Here is an 18,729-nt window from a genome sequence, read left to right on the forward strand (position 1 = left end):
TCAATGACATCACAGGTTGTGGCTCTTTAAATTCAATACGCTAACCGAATAGCTAATCCCCTCCCTTAGAAAGTTTTATTAATTAGAATACTAACTGTTGGATCGGAGGAAGTCGAGTATTCAAACCAGAGTTGTTACGAACAAACAGAGAAACACACCAATTTGTGCAATAGAAGCACTTCTTTCCCTTTTCTGTCGTCGTCAGCAGTTTTTTCTATTTCTGTTTTCCATATTTCTATTAAAATGTACGTCCCTGTTTAGCAATATAGCTCCAAGAAGTTTTGTAGCTCATCGGGCTCTTTTGTTTTGAGTTGGATCTTTTAATTGCTGGTATCCTCTTTGATTAAAATAAATTCATTCTTTCCCCTAGCTAACGTGTCTTTCTGTGGCTGTGTGGGGAGTATCACTGGCATACAGAATTGCTTTTTATGAAATTGATTTTTCCAAGTCGTTCGCAAATATTACGAACAAAATAGGCCATTGTACCGATCCATGAGGAACCTAACGCACCCAAAAAATCTCATTCGAGTATATGCTCTTATAAATGCGCGATATTCCTTGGAGCTTCGGTTGGAAACTTTGTTTTGGGTGCTGGGAATGTAACAAAAGTTTTTTTCGGTTTAATGTGAAAATCACAAGATTGCAATACACCCACTTACAACGTGTCAGGGAAAGTGAAATAAAAAAGAGAAAATCTATCGCGGTAGTGAGAGCAGCGATGATTGTTTTATTGACAAGCTCTACCGGATATGGACGGAGTTAAGATGGTGGGGAAGGAGATAAAAGAAGGGCGCAACAGGTTGTGCCGAGATTTGCCCGAGATGTCTTTATGAATTTCATTGAGAGAGAGCCGCCGTTCAATATTCTCCATCATTTCTCTCAATATTCAACTTTATTTATTCCCAATATTTCTGTTTTGCGGGAAAGTTACCAAAAATAAATTATTTTTAATCATATTGATACTTTTCTCCCAGCCAAAGAAGCAATAATATTGGAGAATAAGTAAATAGCGTCTTGCATAAAATAAATATTTAAGAGGCGTAGCAAGTTGTTCATTAATTTTAAATTTGGTCTCAAAGACAGGCTTGCAGCCCAAGATACGAATTAAGTTTTTGCTTAAAAATTGCTAGGTACCAATGAAATTTATAAACTTGGGGTTTCAATGCTGCTATCGGAAAAGTAGAGTATTATTCTCCACTGGATTATGCAATACATAAATGGTGTTAGCAACAAGAAGGATAGGTCGTGGATATTTAGCGTGGATATGCACCAGTCGGAGGCGAATTCCTAGGGTGAGACAGAACTCCAACTTTGGTGTAATTTGGTTAGTTTTCCAAAATTTTCTCTAAAATGGCTTCAAAAATTCCTTAGCACTTTCTATACTATTCCTCCTCTAAGTCCCAATCACTTTTATTTGCTGCATTACAAAAATATGTAGGGGCGTATAAAGCATTGCTGAGATTTCAATTTTAAAAAACATAGTTTGCAACTTTACTAATTCATTTTTTATGCATTTAACAATTAAAAACTTTCAATGAAACAATTTAATTATTAAAGATTTCATTAAATCTAAAGAATGTGGGGCGAGTTAACGAGATTATAATTAGGGAGGTTTTAAAGTGAATCTCGATTATTTCCTGTTTAAATGGTTTGCTGAATATTGTTTTGTTTATGGTACGTTTTTTTTAAATCCTAAAATGTTTTAAAAAAATTAATAAATAGATTCTATAAATTGTGTAATACGCCGCAATGTACAGCCAAAATGTCTGCCTGTCAGGTGACATCTCTAATTAGCCAGTTACCACTCGGTATTGTGCTATAATTTTCTGACAGTGCTGGAAACAGCGATTGCCCAAACTCGAGTGCGGTTCCCGGTGGGTTGGGGCGTTATGTTCGATTTCAATAGAAGTTGTTCTAGCTAATTATTGGCTTGTGATATTTGATATCGCAGAACCCACAGACCCATGGACCGTTCCGCTAACTTTACTTGTGACAAGCTAATATGTCTGTTTAATTTGCGTGATTACTTTCATCTAGTTGTTCAATAAATTACAATTTTCTTTTACTCCCAGTGTTTCGGGTATGAGTTTTCGCCATAAAAGCGCGGTTTGAAATTACCTGAATACACAAAGGAGTGTTTATAAATTGTTCTGCTTCCTGGACTTCACTTCCTCATATATCTAGGCGTCCCTAAAGGGAAACCCAGCGTAATGACTCACAATGCCAACTCCCCTAACACAAAAATGTGAATAGGCCCTGCAAAGATAGTTGATATATTAGCAATTATTTCGGTTTAGCAAATCTACAGGCAAGTGTTGAATCTAATTGAAGTTGTCATATGCCGAAGAATGAATGGTGCAGGTGACTACCGGTAAATAATAATTCTTTATTGAATTTTTCAATTTTTATAAGCACGTACTATGCGAATATCCAAGAATCCAAATAGCTGCGTTAATTCGTCAATTTTAAAAACCACTATTCGTAAAATTTACCAATAAAATGTTTTATGAGTCTTTGGCTACCGGCTCTGAACAGATTGCTGGCTGTAACAGATTTTATTAAACTGCGAAAGACAAAAATAAACCAAAAAAAAGAAAGAAAATGCAAGATAATTTATTAAAAAACCAAGCGTTTTAGTTTTGCCCCAGACCCTCGAATGCTTAACAGGCGATTCAACAATTCAGAGGAAGTTAGAGTTACAGTTCACCAATTCTTTGTTAATAAACGTGAAGAATGGTATCGGCATGGAATCTAATAACCTGCCGAAAGATGGGTAAACTATAGAACTCGTAAGCTATATTTGGAATATTGTTTTTATTAACTTATATTTTATTATGACAATATTTTAATTTCTTGAATTATAATACTATAAAAGAAGTCATTACTTGTTTACTCACTCCATTTCTTGAAGCCAGATTCTTATCGAGATCCAGTTTTCAAAGTATTGCCATTAGTGTTTAATTGCATCAATAATCTGCGCGTTTTTAATTAATCCCGAATTTAATAAAAAATGCCCCTGATGTATCAGATTCATTTTTTATTACAGTTCCATAATTTCTCTAAGCCTCAATAAACGCACGTTAAAGTCGAGCAGGGTCGTTAAAGTATGAAACAATACTTTTTACGCAGCCAACACTAGGCTGTAAACTAATTCTTGATATTACATTGAATAAACATGAGTTTTATTACATTTAAGTTATTAAATTTAGTTACCTAGTAGTAATATTTTATTAACTCATATCTAGCAATAGCTCAACCAGTAGCTAGCAACTGGAGATCGGCAGCGGTTTTTCAAAAAAGTGTTTGTACTCACACGATTGTCTCATACAACAATCTAACATATATTTTTGTTTTAAGACTCCTGGAACACTCTTCAATCAATTTTGGGGTAAACAAAATTTTTAGATAATAATTACAGCCTCCTAAGGTTGTGGTAATTTTCTTTTCAAGTCCTGGAAAACTGAAACAATTTTCAGCACTATTTTCATAAAATTCTGAATTTCAGCAAAACATTTTGCCGTTTCCACTTGAATTTCACTCGCCAATCAATATATTGTCACAACTTAATTGATTATTAAGAGTCGCGATCAGTAATTGCTTTCTGTGTGATTTATTAACATGATGATCTACGTTAAGTCCGATCCCAGAAATTAAATGTGGGATAATCCTAGCCCAGTATTAGTTTGTTTTAAGCACACTCACAGAGTGGATGTTAAGGAAGAACTTGTTTAGCAGTGACGATGAATTGGATTTCATGTAAAAATTCATTCTGTTTTTAAGAAATATATTCTTGAAATAAATACGATTGTATGACCAAACCAGGCGATGGGCTAGTGCTCATAATAATTAAGCCCATACTTTTCTTTGAGATGGCACTTTAGAAGCATGAAAATCTCGCTCACCCAGAAATGTCCTTAAATTAGTTCTTCCGGGGAAAATCGTTCTCTGCGAGTGGTTTCCAGTAACGGTATAAGCCATTTTGGAGGTAAACAACAAAAATACCAAAAGATTGAAGTGTTACTACCGGTAGACCTACGTTGACAAACACTTATTGTTGTGTTGTTAGCGAATTATCAAATTCTAATATTACTAATTATAAACATTTTACTTTCTGTTACCTCTCTTAAGTGTTGAAATCACGCAGATTTTTCAATTTTTTAGTTATCAACTTAAAATATTCGTTTTGAGGCTGAATGCATTTTTTTTTTACAAATTGGTTTGTGTGTGTGTGTTTGCATTTGTTTTAGATTGATGCATGATGATCTATGAGCACTACAATTGCTGTCAGAAACAACAGTTTATTCAACTTCTCCACTGAATTCAAATTAAATCATCGGCAAAACAAACGCCTTTAACTATATATGAATTAGTGGTGCTCAAGTTTTTATATTTATATATTTTTTTTAAGTTAATTTTAATTTCTTAAAACTGAAGTACTTAGTCCAAAGTAATCGGACACCAAATATTCCGTTGATACAGTTAAACTCTCTTTCCAAAGAAAGTCGCCTGGAATGTTGATACAAATATTTTAAAGTCAAAGACGCTGAATGCGCCGGACTTCTACATTAAGTTGGTCATTTTTTTAAAAAAAAAAACAATCGCATAGTAAGCTGAAACTAGCACTAATTGAAAGCAAACGGGGTGGCTGGCTTAAGAATGTTAGTAAACACGATAATTAGTAAAATGTTCGCCTAGATATAACGAGAAAGAAAACAAAGACATACTTTTTTGTTACACCCTGGTGGCACATACCAATCCCAAAGAACTGGTATTGTGACTTTGACTAGAAAATCAATGGGAATCCATCTAATCCTAGCAGAAAACCTCAAATACGAATTGAATATCGGCTAACCTTGTATCCACTCAATTTTAGATGGCGGATTGCTGTGCACAGAACAATCGACTCTTGTGCCGGTGTTGTTTGAGAAGTCCACCTTGAACGGAGGCTCGATATTGAAGTGCGGTCCTTGGAGGTCGGAATGTGCGAATACTGTAACAAAGAAATTCACACGACTTTTTGTCACTCCAATAGTTACAATTCTAATTGTATAATTATTATTTTAGAACAAAATTTTAAAGTTTAAAGTCTAAGCGATTTCTTTTAACCGCAGTTTATGTAATTACATTTTCTTAAAACTAAGCACTTTAAATAACAGAATACTAGGCTTGTTATTGTTATAATTTCACACTGTAATAAAGCGGGACTGTTAAAGCAAACGGCACAGCTCACCCAGGGCTAAATTCGATATCCTCAGCGACATAGTTTCGACCAAAGTGATAAGGCTAACATAGACTTCGCCTAAGATCAAATAAATCTCATTTGAGATGTCTCAAAACTGCAGAATTTTCGGAAAGCCCAAGTTCGCATTCCCAGTAAACTCTCTTCCACCTGAATGTTTGTTAGATACTTCATAAATATTTTTCATAATAGCTACAAGCTTAATTTTACCCCTCTCTTTGTTCGAGGTTTAAATGAGTTCACGAGAAAAATTTAGATGCACGTAGTGTGCTCACAATATTTCCTTCATTCATTGGTACCATTTTTAGAAAAAAAATAGGTAAAAAAAATAAATTATACAATTTATGGATTTTAAATTTTTGTAGTTTATCGTTATTGTTAATAACTATCTACGAGCAATAAAGCTAGTACATTTTCAACGACCGCCATTGCGACAGAAGGGGCTTGGCTGTAGGCGTGACCGCCATGAAAGTTCCAGCTTTTGATTGGCCAACCCAACCGCCCATATTTTACAGCTCTCTCTCCGCATTCTGATTGGTTAATTATTTAACTCTAATTATTTCATAGAAAATTATAGTTTAGATATTTTGTATTAATTTTTCCTCCGTAGGTATTTGATAAATTATCTCATAATGTAATAAAAATTCTACATTTTTAGATCTCCCATCTCAAGCACTCAGTTGCCTCTTCCTACTCTAAATTCTACAAAAAAAAAGGTCTGGTATCAGACTCATTAGGTAGAGGTGTCCTGTGAAACCATAATTCTCAGCAATGAATTAAAACCATGAATTTGGAAGATGCTCGTGATAAACTTCCTATTTGACTGCATTAACAATTCTAACAGTTTAGGCATCTAAATTTGAAATAATTTACTACTTAGGTTAAGGTAAACAAACTGTAAAAGTTTCAAGCCTGTATCTTCACTTCTTCTGGTTATTGTCATATTTTCGGCAGTAGTTTAGATATTCCAGTGCAAAGTATGAGTCGTCGTAGGAGTGTATTCCACGAGTAGCAACACTGTTTACTTCATTCAACCTATAAGGAGATTTCTATTTCGGTGCCAGTTGCATGTAAACATATTTCTTTCGTCAGGTCTCCATTTTATTTTCTTTATTCACTCCAAGGGGAAGAAGGTAGCTGCCCATGGAAGAAGCATATCCAGTATACCGGATGTGCGACTTTACCCAAAAGTAATTATATAGGCAGTAGCCTAAAGGATTCATTTGAACGTGTTCAGAACGAGTGTTTGGAAATCAGTTTGGCTGAAACCTTTTTCAAAGAGAATATTCTTTTTACCAGGTCATTATTTAATGAAGATAATGTTGAAATCAGCAGCACCAATCCTAAGTTTCAGTAAAATTGCATTAGTTAAGTGAATTGAGGTTGAAGACCAAAAATCCCGCACTTACGATGAAAACTCAATTTCGAAAATTTGACCTGATTGCAATGATTCTTACAAGGAGTAAAGTATCAGATACATATTTCGCCGTAATGGAGTGCCAATAGAATACCCGGATTGGAGGAATTGTATCAGATCAGTGATGCGTACGATTTAAAAAAGGGAGAGATTTGATTTCGATTGGTCGACTAAGCATAGCTACATAGTAATACACAAATAGCCCGACGGTTCATCTACTTGCCCCTCACTGTAAGCTCCAATTTCCGATAATAGGATTTCGTTCATCGCTTTGCTAAAACGGTTTCCTTTTTTTTAGTCGACCGACAGTTTATGAGGGTTAGCCGATATACTTTTATGATTTGCCTCTAAGGATTTTGGACAGACAAGGGATTGCAACTGTCAAAATAGACGTGCATCTCCAATCTTTAGCATGACCTGTCTATCTGTTAGAATATTTGATTATGAATTAACATGTTCATTTCAACATGGATTTGAATGTACATGGACTGAATTAAACTTTCACATTTGGCTGAGATTTTGTAGAAAAAAGCTCCTACGTTTTTCTACAAACTTGTCATTCACATTGCCCAAGTAAAATAAATATTTTTTGATATAGATGTGGATATTTGTTAAATTTAATTTAAATAATTTGTCTATGAAAATGCGTGGGCAGTTGTGATGAGGGTAGCTTCCTTCTGAACGGCTAGTTCGATGATGTGTCGAGCTGAAAATGTTGGGAAATGATGAAAATGAAGAGAATCTCAGTTTTCACACCAGGTTTTTCACTTTCTTTGTGCGGTGAAATTTTAATTAAGAGAAGTTAGATAAGATGGCAATACTTGGTCTTGCTGAAGAGTTAGGAGAGAGTTAAAGCTCCGTTGTACTTTTTGTTTTCCTGATGAATTTTCTAAAAGAAGTAGTTTCTGTTAGAAAGCTCTTTTCTTTTTTGTATTTTCTTTTGTTAAGTACAGCAGGGAACTCTTAGTTTTAACGTTAATACAAACAGATGCCGGTGTACAGGGGATCTGGGGAAACCTGCAGAACCAAGTTGCTAGCGGCTGTAAAGTTTTACTGGCCATTCGGACCGGATACACGCTCCTGTCTGTCCCACGGAACCTTGCTCCACTCCTATTTCATTCAAACACGTTCCACCTTAAGAAATTCGGTTTGACAAGCGTTTTATTTCCTTTTATTTGCCGCTAACTTGGTTCTATTACTCCACTCATATTTGCTGGAAATCTAGGTCCGCAGCAAAACCAGTATTAACACTCATGGATTCCCCTTATCGCAGATTTTTTTTAAATAAATGAATGTTCTTCAAACATTATAGTAAAAAGTTATAGTGGGCTTCAAAATTATAGAAATAGAAACTGATTCTATGAAGATAGTGTGATACCCATTATCCCACAATTACAAGGAGAATCATTGTTCTCTCCCTAAATTGTATTCCTAAGTCGTAGGCTTAACATAATATTTTATGTCTAAGTTCCACCTACACCAAATATATAGCGGCAGGGTTTTCTAAAGGAGGAATCAGAAGTTTAAATAGATGGTGGTGGTATTACGCTACCCTAAAATAGACAAAGTTACCTGTCATATTTTAGTACTGGGAAATGTACTAAAAGTTAATGCTTCTAACTGAACTTTAGTGTTGTTTGAAATGCGTTTCTCTTCAGACTGAACAAGACTAATAAAAAATAATTCATTGGCAAGATTGATTATATTCTATGTTATTTCTTTAAATTATATGCTTATCTCTTTTTAAATATTTTCTTTTAATCATTTCATCTCTCGCCATTGTAGTGTCCTTCACAGACTTCACAAGACCTTTTTGGAGAATTCAATAATGCAATAATTAATGATAGAAAATTATTTCAGTATTGTAAGCAACTACTTTCAAAATATTACTTGACAACGCTTACAACGATTCAGTTTTCTTTACACTATATTTGCTTATTCAAAAAGTATGTGACCTGTGTCTTAGTTGAATAGCATTCTGATATTTGAGGCTACTATAACGTTATTCATTCATCCTCTCATTTTAGTTGTTGAATATAGGTGAACGATCCACATCCATGTTTATATGTTTTTTGAATTTCAAGGGAATAAGTTGATGTTAAAACCCATATTTACTACACAATTTTTGTTTTAAACATTTCCCCCAAAAAATTAGAGTTTGAGACATAAACTTTTCTAGTAATCTTATCCCATTTATTCTTAGATTCTTGAGATTTATTTTAATTAACTAATCAACAAGTGACGGTTTCTCTGAGTTATTGTAATATAGAGTTGTACTAACAGAAATGTGCAACTAGTTTACATCTGATAGAAGCGGCCACATACTCGTAGAAGCAGAATATTGCCAATGCCTGCTAAACATATTACACGCTTGTGTACACATATCACATTCATATGTAATGTATTAAAATGTTACAGAACCCACTATACCAGCTAATATTTAATGCAACACATTCAAGACTTCAAAATTCAGCAATTTCAATAAAAATGTAGAGTTTTGTAATTTTTCATAATTCTACATAAGGTGGTTAAATTTATCATCATGAGAAATTTTAGTAAAGTAAAATTTTATTGCTTCTATAAAATTCTAAATGATGTACTTATACATATGAAAAATGCTACTAATTAAAAAATAAAATGGAAATAGCGTAGAAATAAAACACATTTGTTTTCAAAAGAGCTAGTAAAATTGAATGATAGTTTTTTTTTCATTATTTTTCTTATTTATTTGTGAATGGCAGGAAAATAATGTTTTTCACAGTTAAAAAAATATCCAAACACATCGATTTTTTTCATTACACACCCAGTTCAATGTGCCATCCTTATTTGCCATTTTTTCTGCTAAATTAAACTTCTTAATGAAAACAAACTTTTTCAGGCGGTCTTTACGTCTTTAGAATTATATGAACGGAGATAATTACTACAAATTACTAATACATTACTATAAATTTCTAATATTTCCCATTAAATAAAATCCAAGGCCGAGCCCAGGGAATCGAACTCAAGCACCACAATAAATAGCTTTGCGAGACTAGCCTTTACCGCTCGTTTACTGTGGCGCCTAATATGCTTGTAACGGTTGGGCATTGATTGAACTAACCTTTTAGTAAAAGCAGTTAAATTTTCTTCTATTCTTATTTGACCACAGTTTTTAAAACTCCATTTAAAGTTCCTAAAGGGGGAAAAGTTATAATAAAAAACAAAGACACTTCCGGAATTACAACCAAAGAAGATTGGTGAAAACTGATAATGGTGTACCTACCTAAAAGGTTGATCATTCTAGGTCCAATCGCTTAAAAAGTGTAAAGGGGAAAACATGACTTTCAAAATAAAAAGCGGTTTATACAATTAGGGAGATTGGTTTGTTCTGATATTTTTGTGACTCCGAATGAGTCACAAATATGATTTTTCTGACTCAATTTTAAGATAAATGATTCTTTCTAAATAATATTTTTTTCGTATTTATAATCATTTTCTCCCTTTAATATGAATGGATAATTACTTTGTCCGGATATTAATGTTTCTTCCTACAGCTAAAAAAAAAAAAAAAAAAATACTTTGCAGCTAGTATTGTTTTTGTTCAGAATTAAGTTGGAACAGGTATGTGGGAATTCGGTATACATTAGAGTTAGCTTCACATTGAGGTGGAAACTTTCAACGGCCATAACTTGTTTCCACTGGAAGTAGAGGTCTGAAATTTTGGCAGCAATGTAGGCTAACCACTTACTATTCGATTATGGATAAACGGGTCTAGCGCAATTACTGCGAGAACTTGACTTTGAATATGTTTGATTAAATTCACTTTAAAAAATTTGATCGGGTCCGAAATAAGCATTTCTTGAACTTGTTAACTGTCTAAAGTACCCACACTAATTTCTTTAACTCCTTTTGCATTGCACAAAAAGAAGTATTTTGACAGTGCAGACATCCGACTTTGAGTTCTTTCAAGGAAGCCTGTTTCGATGTTAATTAGAAAGCCGAGACTGTGATCATCTCAACTCGAAAATCGAAACTCATTTCTAATGCGTTGCGACTCGAAAGCGAGCTTTGCAACTAAATCAGCCTCCTCTCTTGAACAAAATAATACCATGAAAACAATTACATACATGTTGATCTATAACTTTTATTTGAAAAATTATCTCCGATAAAATCATTAAAATACACTTTTGGTTTAAGATTAGGCTTTCTAAAGTGCAACGCCAAAACCTTAAGACATTTAATGTTCTTCTAAAATTCCACTTTTAAATGAAAATTGGTCCACCAAATGGACTACTTTGATTAGGTTTTGAGCGATTCTTTCCCTAAACGCCGCGGATTCATAATTTACGTATCTAATGCGCCGTTTAAGTGCAAGGCACAGTTCTAACATTTGAGAATATTTCCAGCGCTTTTTCTAGGCAAGAAATAGAAAGGGGTTTTTCACATTTCCATTTGAAATTGAACGTTACTATTATATTCTTTTGTTTAAAATATTTTCTGAGAAATTTTTTTACCACTAAAATATCTACTATACTACTAAAAAATTCCTTTTCGTTTTAGCAATTATTTATATTTTTTCATGTAATAATTAACGTGTTATGAACATTCATGGTTAAAGTTGAGAAAGTGTAATAATATTATAGCCGAGCACATTGTATAAATTTATTGACTAAATTTCTGACAGTGAAGTTTGCAGTACGAGTCTTGTCGGTGAAGTTCTGCGGTTAACTCTGGAGTCTAGTTGAACACAGTCATTGGTGTTGCCGGTTATAATACGAACCAGTTTGGCAACTTATAAATTGACAAAACTGAATTTTAAACTAATGATTCCCATGTTATCAAATAAAACATTTTAGTTTAATTCAAATATTTCTAATTAGATTTGCTTCAGAAAAGTTATGTGCTCTGTTTACAAAAAAAGACATAAAATGTCATAATTTAAAAACCAGGAAACTACTATAATGGTAATTATTGAATGATAACATTAATTGATTATCCAGGTTAATCAATGCACGAAGAAAAGTCAACAGAGGAGACTCGTACTTGCGCGATCCACCAAAAATTAAATGAAAATTCTTGTTTTATTACATATATGTGTAATTAAATATTAAATATTGTATTAAATGAAATATTCGTACAACTCGATTGCAACGAACGCTAGTTGGTGTACTTAGATTGGGGCAACATGTGAGATTCCGACTCATTTCGCCTAATGAACCGAGCAATTCCGCCAAATTTCTGTGCTCTTTTAAAGACTTGTTTCGAAGACGTGTGGCTTTGGAAGCCTGATTTCAACTTTGTCACACCTCTCGTCACGTGAACGTAAGATTTTCATTTCAGTGGGTAGGTTAAAAGAAAAGTAAGCTTCATTCTATTGTTTTCGCAACGGGAGGATCTAGAATCAGAGTTGAATCTTTGGTACCCAATAACAAAGAGGAAGAAAGGTAAATAATGAACAACTAAAGACATTGTAATCTTCCAAGGAGACTGATTCTTTCTATACAGTGACAAAAAGAGCTCTGTTGAAGGCTCTACATTTCGCCGAGCCATGAAGTAGAGCGCTCTTTCAGCAGTCTGCGTAGGATTACCACACTGTACAGGTACAGGACACATCGGTACAGGACTGCTTAAACATACTGGGTGTTATGTGTAAAAGTTGAAAAGTTGTGTTTGACTAGTACTATTACTTTATTCATACATGCTTGAAAATGTTCCATGGACCTAACAACGTTTTTGTCAAATACTAATTATTAACAATTATTCCCTTTTCAATACAGATCTTAGTTCTATATTCTGATTGAGTTCTTTGCTTTCAGTTCCATTAAATTTACCGTTACTCCTCCATCGGCAGTGATATAGTACGTGATTTACAAGCACTCAAACGATTCACTCTCAATCCAGCTGGCACTCTAAACATGATAAATTTACTTTAAACATTCAGTTTGATTTAAATAAATACAAGAATGGTGAGAGCATTGTTGAGTTAGGGCTACAAACAAGGAAGATTAGAATGTTGCATTGCCCTGCAGCAACTGAAAGCCACGCCCACGAGTACTAGTCTGAACGTCATTATCCCAAATACACTTAATTTACCAAAGTTATAGAGCTGAATGTTTGTAATGTATATCAAACTTTAGAGTAAATCAAAGCTTTTTCGAGAGAAACTCAAAGTGTTTTTTCGTAATTTTTTCTAAACCCGGAATTACATGAATTCATTAAATCACCCTAAAAATTATGTAAGTAATAGAGTTATAATATCAAACCAAACTTCAGAGGAAAGTCGAGTTATCAAGCGAACAACCTGAGTCCAAAACAGAAATAGAGCACATGCGAAGTTTGCAGTTTGCTACATTTCGACCATTCACTTACCTTTTTGATAAATCGAAGATTCCCAACTATCCTCACCAATCAAGGAACTACATTTCAGAGCTAACATTCACTAGGAAAGAAGTTTTATAGACCGTTCAATGTCGGGACAATACTCAACTGAAACTAACTCTGACACTAACTGTATTCCTATAATAAAATTTCAAATTATAGTTTACTAGATTGTTCTAGCTACAAACTTCATGTATAGCGCATATATAGCACGTGTATAGATAACTAATATAGTTAGCTGCAAAATTTCAGCTTCGATACATTTTGTAGGAAAGAAGACACTAAACATTTAATTTAGAGTCTAAGAAATGTTGGTAGGTTGGCTAGTATTTTCTCTTGTGATCAATTAAGTGTATTGACGTAATTAGAATTTATTTGAAATTAATAATGAATTAATTAAGCTTTACAATGAATACTAGTAAAGTGACAAGGAAAGCTAATTAGTTAATGAGTTTACAAAATATAAATTATGTTTCACTAATTAGTATTCAAGCACTTGTGTTTGTAAATGTTTACATTAAACTGGACTCTGGCCAAATTGTACCTGAATGAATAGACCTTCAGACATGAAGCATGCACAGTAAATGATGTGATTTTATCATGGTATAAATGAATATTGAAGCCTCCTCGTGGTTTTGTTTTAATTGATTAGATAATCAGAGCTACTAAACAAAATGAAGCGTTCGAACTCACATGACTCTAACTTACTGCACTTCACGTAATTAAATTTTATTTGAACTTAGAATATCTATTAGAAAAAAAGGAGAAATTGAGGTCAATATTATTCTTGGCCACTTGCTTCATAATTGAATAAAATGGCTGTTAAAGGACGCGTGACTTCACAGCACAGAATTAACCTAAAATCAACATTTGTTGAGCGAAAGTCACTAGGCAAAAGCGCTAGGCTTTTATGTACATACCATAATGTACTGAAAAGACACGTTAGAGGAAAGCTTTTATCACCCCCACCAGAGGAAGTTTCTTGGAAAAAAGTGGTTCAAGTAAAAGTAATAGGCCTCCAAAAATGTAGTTTATACAGGTTTAAGAACAATCCTCAAAAAAACGTAAAGTTAGAAACAAAAAAAAATACGGTAAAATGTTATTAGTGAAGTGTGGCGGTTTCGGTCAGTGGAATTTATCGATAATCGCAATGTCGAGTCCTGTGAGGGTAATAAACTAAATATCACTCCCAGATCAATTAGTAAAAACCACACAGAATTTCAACATCAAAAACCTGCACGATTACAGGTACTGTCTTTTAATTAGAAGTTAGAGAAAATATATACGGTTCCAACGATTTACTTTCAACTTTGTTTACTCATTTTTTTTTTTTTTCAGTTCAGCAAGATTCCAGAAGGAGAGAAGGGAGTCGATGTTAGTTTGAGAAAGAAGGTAAGAGAAAGTCGTGTGAGTGAAATAATTAAGTTGGCAGTCCTGCACACACATTCACGCACAAAATGAGCGCGTGTGTAAGAGAGAACAATAAGTTGGTATTAGTGTGATAAGTGGAGTTACACATTCGGGCGGCCATGTTAAGCTGTGATGATTGATTATTAAAGTTCTAAGTAAGTGTAGTAAGTTAGGCCATAAAGCATCTTGGCGAAGTCAGTTTTGCGTTCGTTCGACCTTGTTAGAGGCGCCTAACTGGCCAAAGTACTTTTCTAAATGTCCTTTACCGGCTTAAAGTTACCATCCTTACTACGGTATATTTTCCTTTCCTTTCATATTGGGAAAAGGAAGGAAAGTGGCATGACCCTCACGACTTCTTTCCAGCAACTATTTTTCGAATACAATTAGACTAATTTTTTATGAAATTGACTACCAACCCGGCAAATCGGTCTATCATCATTTTAACTGAAAACTCAAATATTCATTTTCTGGAACTCCTCTAAATTCAACTTTTCTGCCGGAAAAGCCAAATAAATCTAATAATTGCAACCATTTTCCGAAAAATTCAAGAATATGAAACTTATAAATTAATTCAATTCAGTAAATTCGCACTTCCGGTAGTCCAAAAACTCGGTGTTCTTGCAGAGCTTAAAATGTAGCTTAGTATAACGTAGCTGACAGAATAATACGTTGTTCTTTAGAAGGAGGCCTCTCTAAACCCAGATGAGGCTTCCTCACATTATGACTTAATTCGTACAGATTCTCTAATAATAATAATGATTCAAATGATTTAATTTCAAGTTTAATACACTCATGATAAAAAAAAACTAGTAAAGGCAAGCAGTAATTCATGGAATTACATTCTCCTGCAACAGCTAGTCTCCTCCTTAGGGAGCTCCAGATACAGCGGAGCACTTCCGGCACAACTCAAGCGCCCCTAATGTTCTCGGTATGCAGCGTGTGGAAATTGTGTCTTCTGTTTGTATGGGTTGCTTCGTTCGGACAGTGAGCTGAAAGAAGCATTGGTTGTGATAGGGTGGAAATTTCGATCTCAGAATAATTTCGGAAGGAGTTATAGCCCTCGAGAAGTTCGCTTATTGATTTTGGCATAAACCGGTGTGTGGCAAAAGAGTAAAATTGCAGCTAACAAGAAGCTGCGATAAAATACGGCGTTGAAATTGCGACAATTTTATGTTCAGCTAAAGCCAGTAAAACATTTCTATAAATCAAAACAAAAACATTCCGGTGTGAACGCTGCCTCTTACCACAATTCTTATGTTTTTAACATTTTCTCTAAACTCTGTATTACAAATTAAATTAATATCATTATACAGTTTATTTAAACGAACATTACACTAAACCTAAGCTTTAGAGAGAGAAGCCTAAAGCTAACCTCTTTTTCTCACTCTGCCAAAAACGAATTTACTAGAATAATAATCTGTATGAAATTATAGATCTCTTTCTATAATTATAACAGACTATAACTGAAGAGTGGAGATAGTCTGCTATACCTTGTCTGACTGCATTACAATCGCTATTGGGCGGGACAGGCATTTGAAGATTAGAGGATATTAATACTCTAGAGAATAACCCTGGGTCTTGTACTTACTAGTACCCTACAAGAGCCCGACAAAACAAGCTCCTTTGCTTCAAAGGGCAGGGTTGATTAACCTAGAGAAGGTGCACTGTCAAGAAGAGTGCAGACGGTCTCCGTGCATGACGGCGTTGCAATAGCTTGGTTGTGGCATGGGCACTTTGGGATACTGAGACCATACTGCAAAAGCGACACATGTATACCCTGAACCTTGCTTAATCTTAAGTGCAGTGCAATAAGCCTTTTACAGTGCATTAAGAAACAAGGTGTATCTGTCAAAGAATTGAAGTGAGAGAAAAGTGTTAGATTGCTTAATTTCAGATTTTTCTCATCTAGCATCCTAAAAACTATTTCTGGTGAAGAGACCATTTTGAAAATCTGACGCGATCACCCCTCACTCCTTTTGGTAGAAGTGAGAGGAAGTTAAAAGTGGCTGAACGTGGTTGCTCACTGGACAGAATGGTATTGTCCATTGAAGATGCAGAAAAAGTAGTCATAGCTCTGGTCGTAAACTTTTAATATAGAGCTAGCAGGAGGAAGGCATAGAGCTAAACAAGCCTCCAGGGCGGTATTTACCCTGTCTAGACTAGAATGCTCAACTATTATACAGCTCATCCAAGAGATTGCAATTTTTCCGTTTTGTACAATGTGACAAAAACTTTATTTTTGTAACGTTGGTAATTCTTACTAAACATGGCGCTGTTCACAGCTTTAATAAAAATATGGGAAGTGGGGATGAAATTGGTTGGCATTAAGAGAGTGTTTTTCTACATGCATGGAAACAAGTCATAAGTTTTAGGATCATCTAGAGTATTCTGAAGGTTATCAGAAATTACGTAACAAAGTTCTATGAATTCAAGAACAACCTGATCTGCCTTTGACAAAGATAACTCAAAAACAGAAAATCGCAGAAATTTCAAATTCCATATTGTGTTCACGAGTTACTAGCGGAATTATTGCGATAATCTAACACTGCGGGACTCGAACTGGAGGAGCTCCCACTTACCCGTCCGCAGCAATAACCACTACCTGTTCCCGTGAGTATGTATGTGATCACTCTAGATAAACACAGTAATTATAGTAAGCCTAAACTTTATGGATTTACGAAACATAGACAATCTTCTATAAGAACGTGCAAAGCCTTGTATAAGCACAATTGGTTGGTCTTCAACGGCTGTAAAAGAAACATTTATTTCCTCGGACCGGGCAACAAGTAACATAGGGCTGGCCAATAATAAGACCATGTATCTTAGAGAACATAGCTCATCTAACCAGGTAACCTAACTTTGAAAGGATGAGCGTATTTAAATAACTGGAATCGGTGATAACGGCGGATAATGTGTAAAACAGGAGGTAAACCAGAGGCTCGTAGCCGCCACTAAATGCTTGCTAAAGACTCCTGAGGTGAAAAACTGAAAATTAGCCAGGACCACAAAATATACTCGGTACAAAGTGTTAGTAGCCCTATTCTGACCTTTGGAGCTGAAGCATGGATCTTGACCAAAATGATGAGACAAAAGCTAGTCGACTTGGAAAAAATGATTTTAAGAAAGATATATGGTCGTATTGAGGAGAGCAGCGGAGGATACGTGACAACCAGCAACTGGGAAGGCTTATATCCGGAGGTGGATGTTGTCAAGTAAAAAAAAAAATTAATGCATATCTCAGCATAGTAAAAGCATTGCTCGAATTCATAGTTTGAGAAAATCGGTTATGTTAATATGTCCAACAGATTCAAACCGCTGGGTAATCACAGGAAGTTAAAATTTACAATTTTGTTTTGATCGAAATGATGCTGCCGGAAGTGATATTCCCTCACCAACACAACGTCGCTCATGCATGTTTGAACTTGCAGAATTGAACCCAGAAAGGATATTAATTTAGAATTTTTTAGAATTTAACATTTTGACCGAGTGGAAAAATTTTGACCGAATTACACACTGACCTTGGGGTCAAAGGTGAAACCTGTGACGTCAACCGTTATTGGCGGCTACAAGGAGCGTGTCAGTTGGTCACAACCCTTCCGCCCCCGGCCGAAGCTTTGCGCGCCATCGGGATACCTTATACTCTAACACAATACACAACTCAGGCTCACAATGTGGCATTTGTGTGCAGTTTGAATACAAGCAAAAGCTATTGTTAATTTGCCAGCAGTGTAATATGCTTGAAACTGTGTACAAGCAGTCCACACAGTTTGGGGTATTCGAACTTAGTGGCTTTTGTTAAATGCATCTAGCCAATATTGCTACAAGACAGGGCGGGGACATATTGCCTATTCTACCACCTCTAATAGAATATAATCACTAGTCTATTGTCTATTAGTGGTATTAACTGAATTATAGATATCTGGTCGGCAATATTATAGTTCATATTTGTTTAAAATTGAATCAAAGATGGCTTCCTCTTTTCAATAGTTTATTTAACTCTAATTATCAAAATAACTCAGAAAACACCCACACATCAATGTGGATTGAAGCAAGGCACCAACCTCGGTTCTGGATTTAATTAAACGGAAGTTTTAATTTTCCTCACTGGGGCATTATCGTAACTGTTATTTCTCAAAAAGTTTCACATTATTCCATCATTATTATTATTACTATTATTATTATGATTTTTTCTTTTAATTAAGGCGCGTCAACATCTAAGGTTATTGGCGCCCGGAGCTTTTTTCAGTGCACTGCCGGCCTCCGGACAGTGTTCTCTCGTTACAGACAACACTGTCCATCACCGGAC

The 18,729-nt window shown here is 34.8% G+C and overlaps 1 protein-coding gene across 3 annotated transcripts in view; it reads right to left on the reverse strand.

Annotated features, from left to right (window-relative positions):
- The window catches only part of Dscam4 (Down syndrome cell adhesion molecule 4), a 211,187-nt gene that overhangs the window by 147,269 nt on the left and 45,189 nt on the right, over nucleotides 1-18,729 (reverse strand). For all 3 annotated transcript variants that reach the window (XM_074138486.1, XM_074138485.1, XM_074138487.1), the window contains exon 3: nucleotides 4,853-4,990. In XM_074138486.1, the coding sequence (XP_073994587.1) occupies nucleotides 4,853-4,990 (138 nt within the window). The remainder of the gene's footprint in view (nucleotides 1-4,852; nucleotides 4,991-18,729) is intronic.

The sequence above is a fragment of the Rhodnius prolixus genome, unplaced genomic scaffold (genome assembly GCF_049639745.1).
Source record: "Rhodnius prolixus isolate KJV_2025 unplaced genomic scaffold, Rpr scaffold_11, whole genome shotgun sequence".
Lineage (NCBI taxonomy): Eukaryota > Metazoa > Arthropoda > Insecta > Hemiptera > Reduviidae > Rhodnius > Rhodnius prolixus.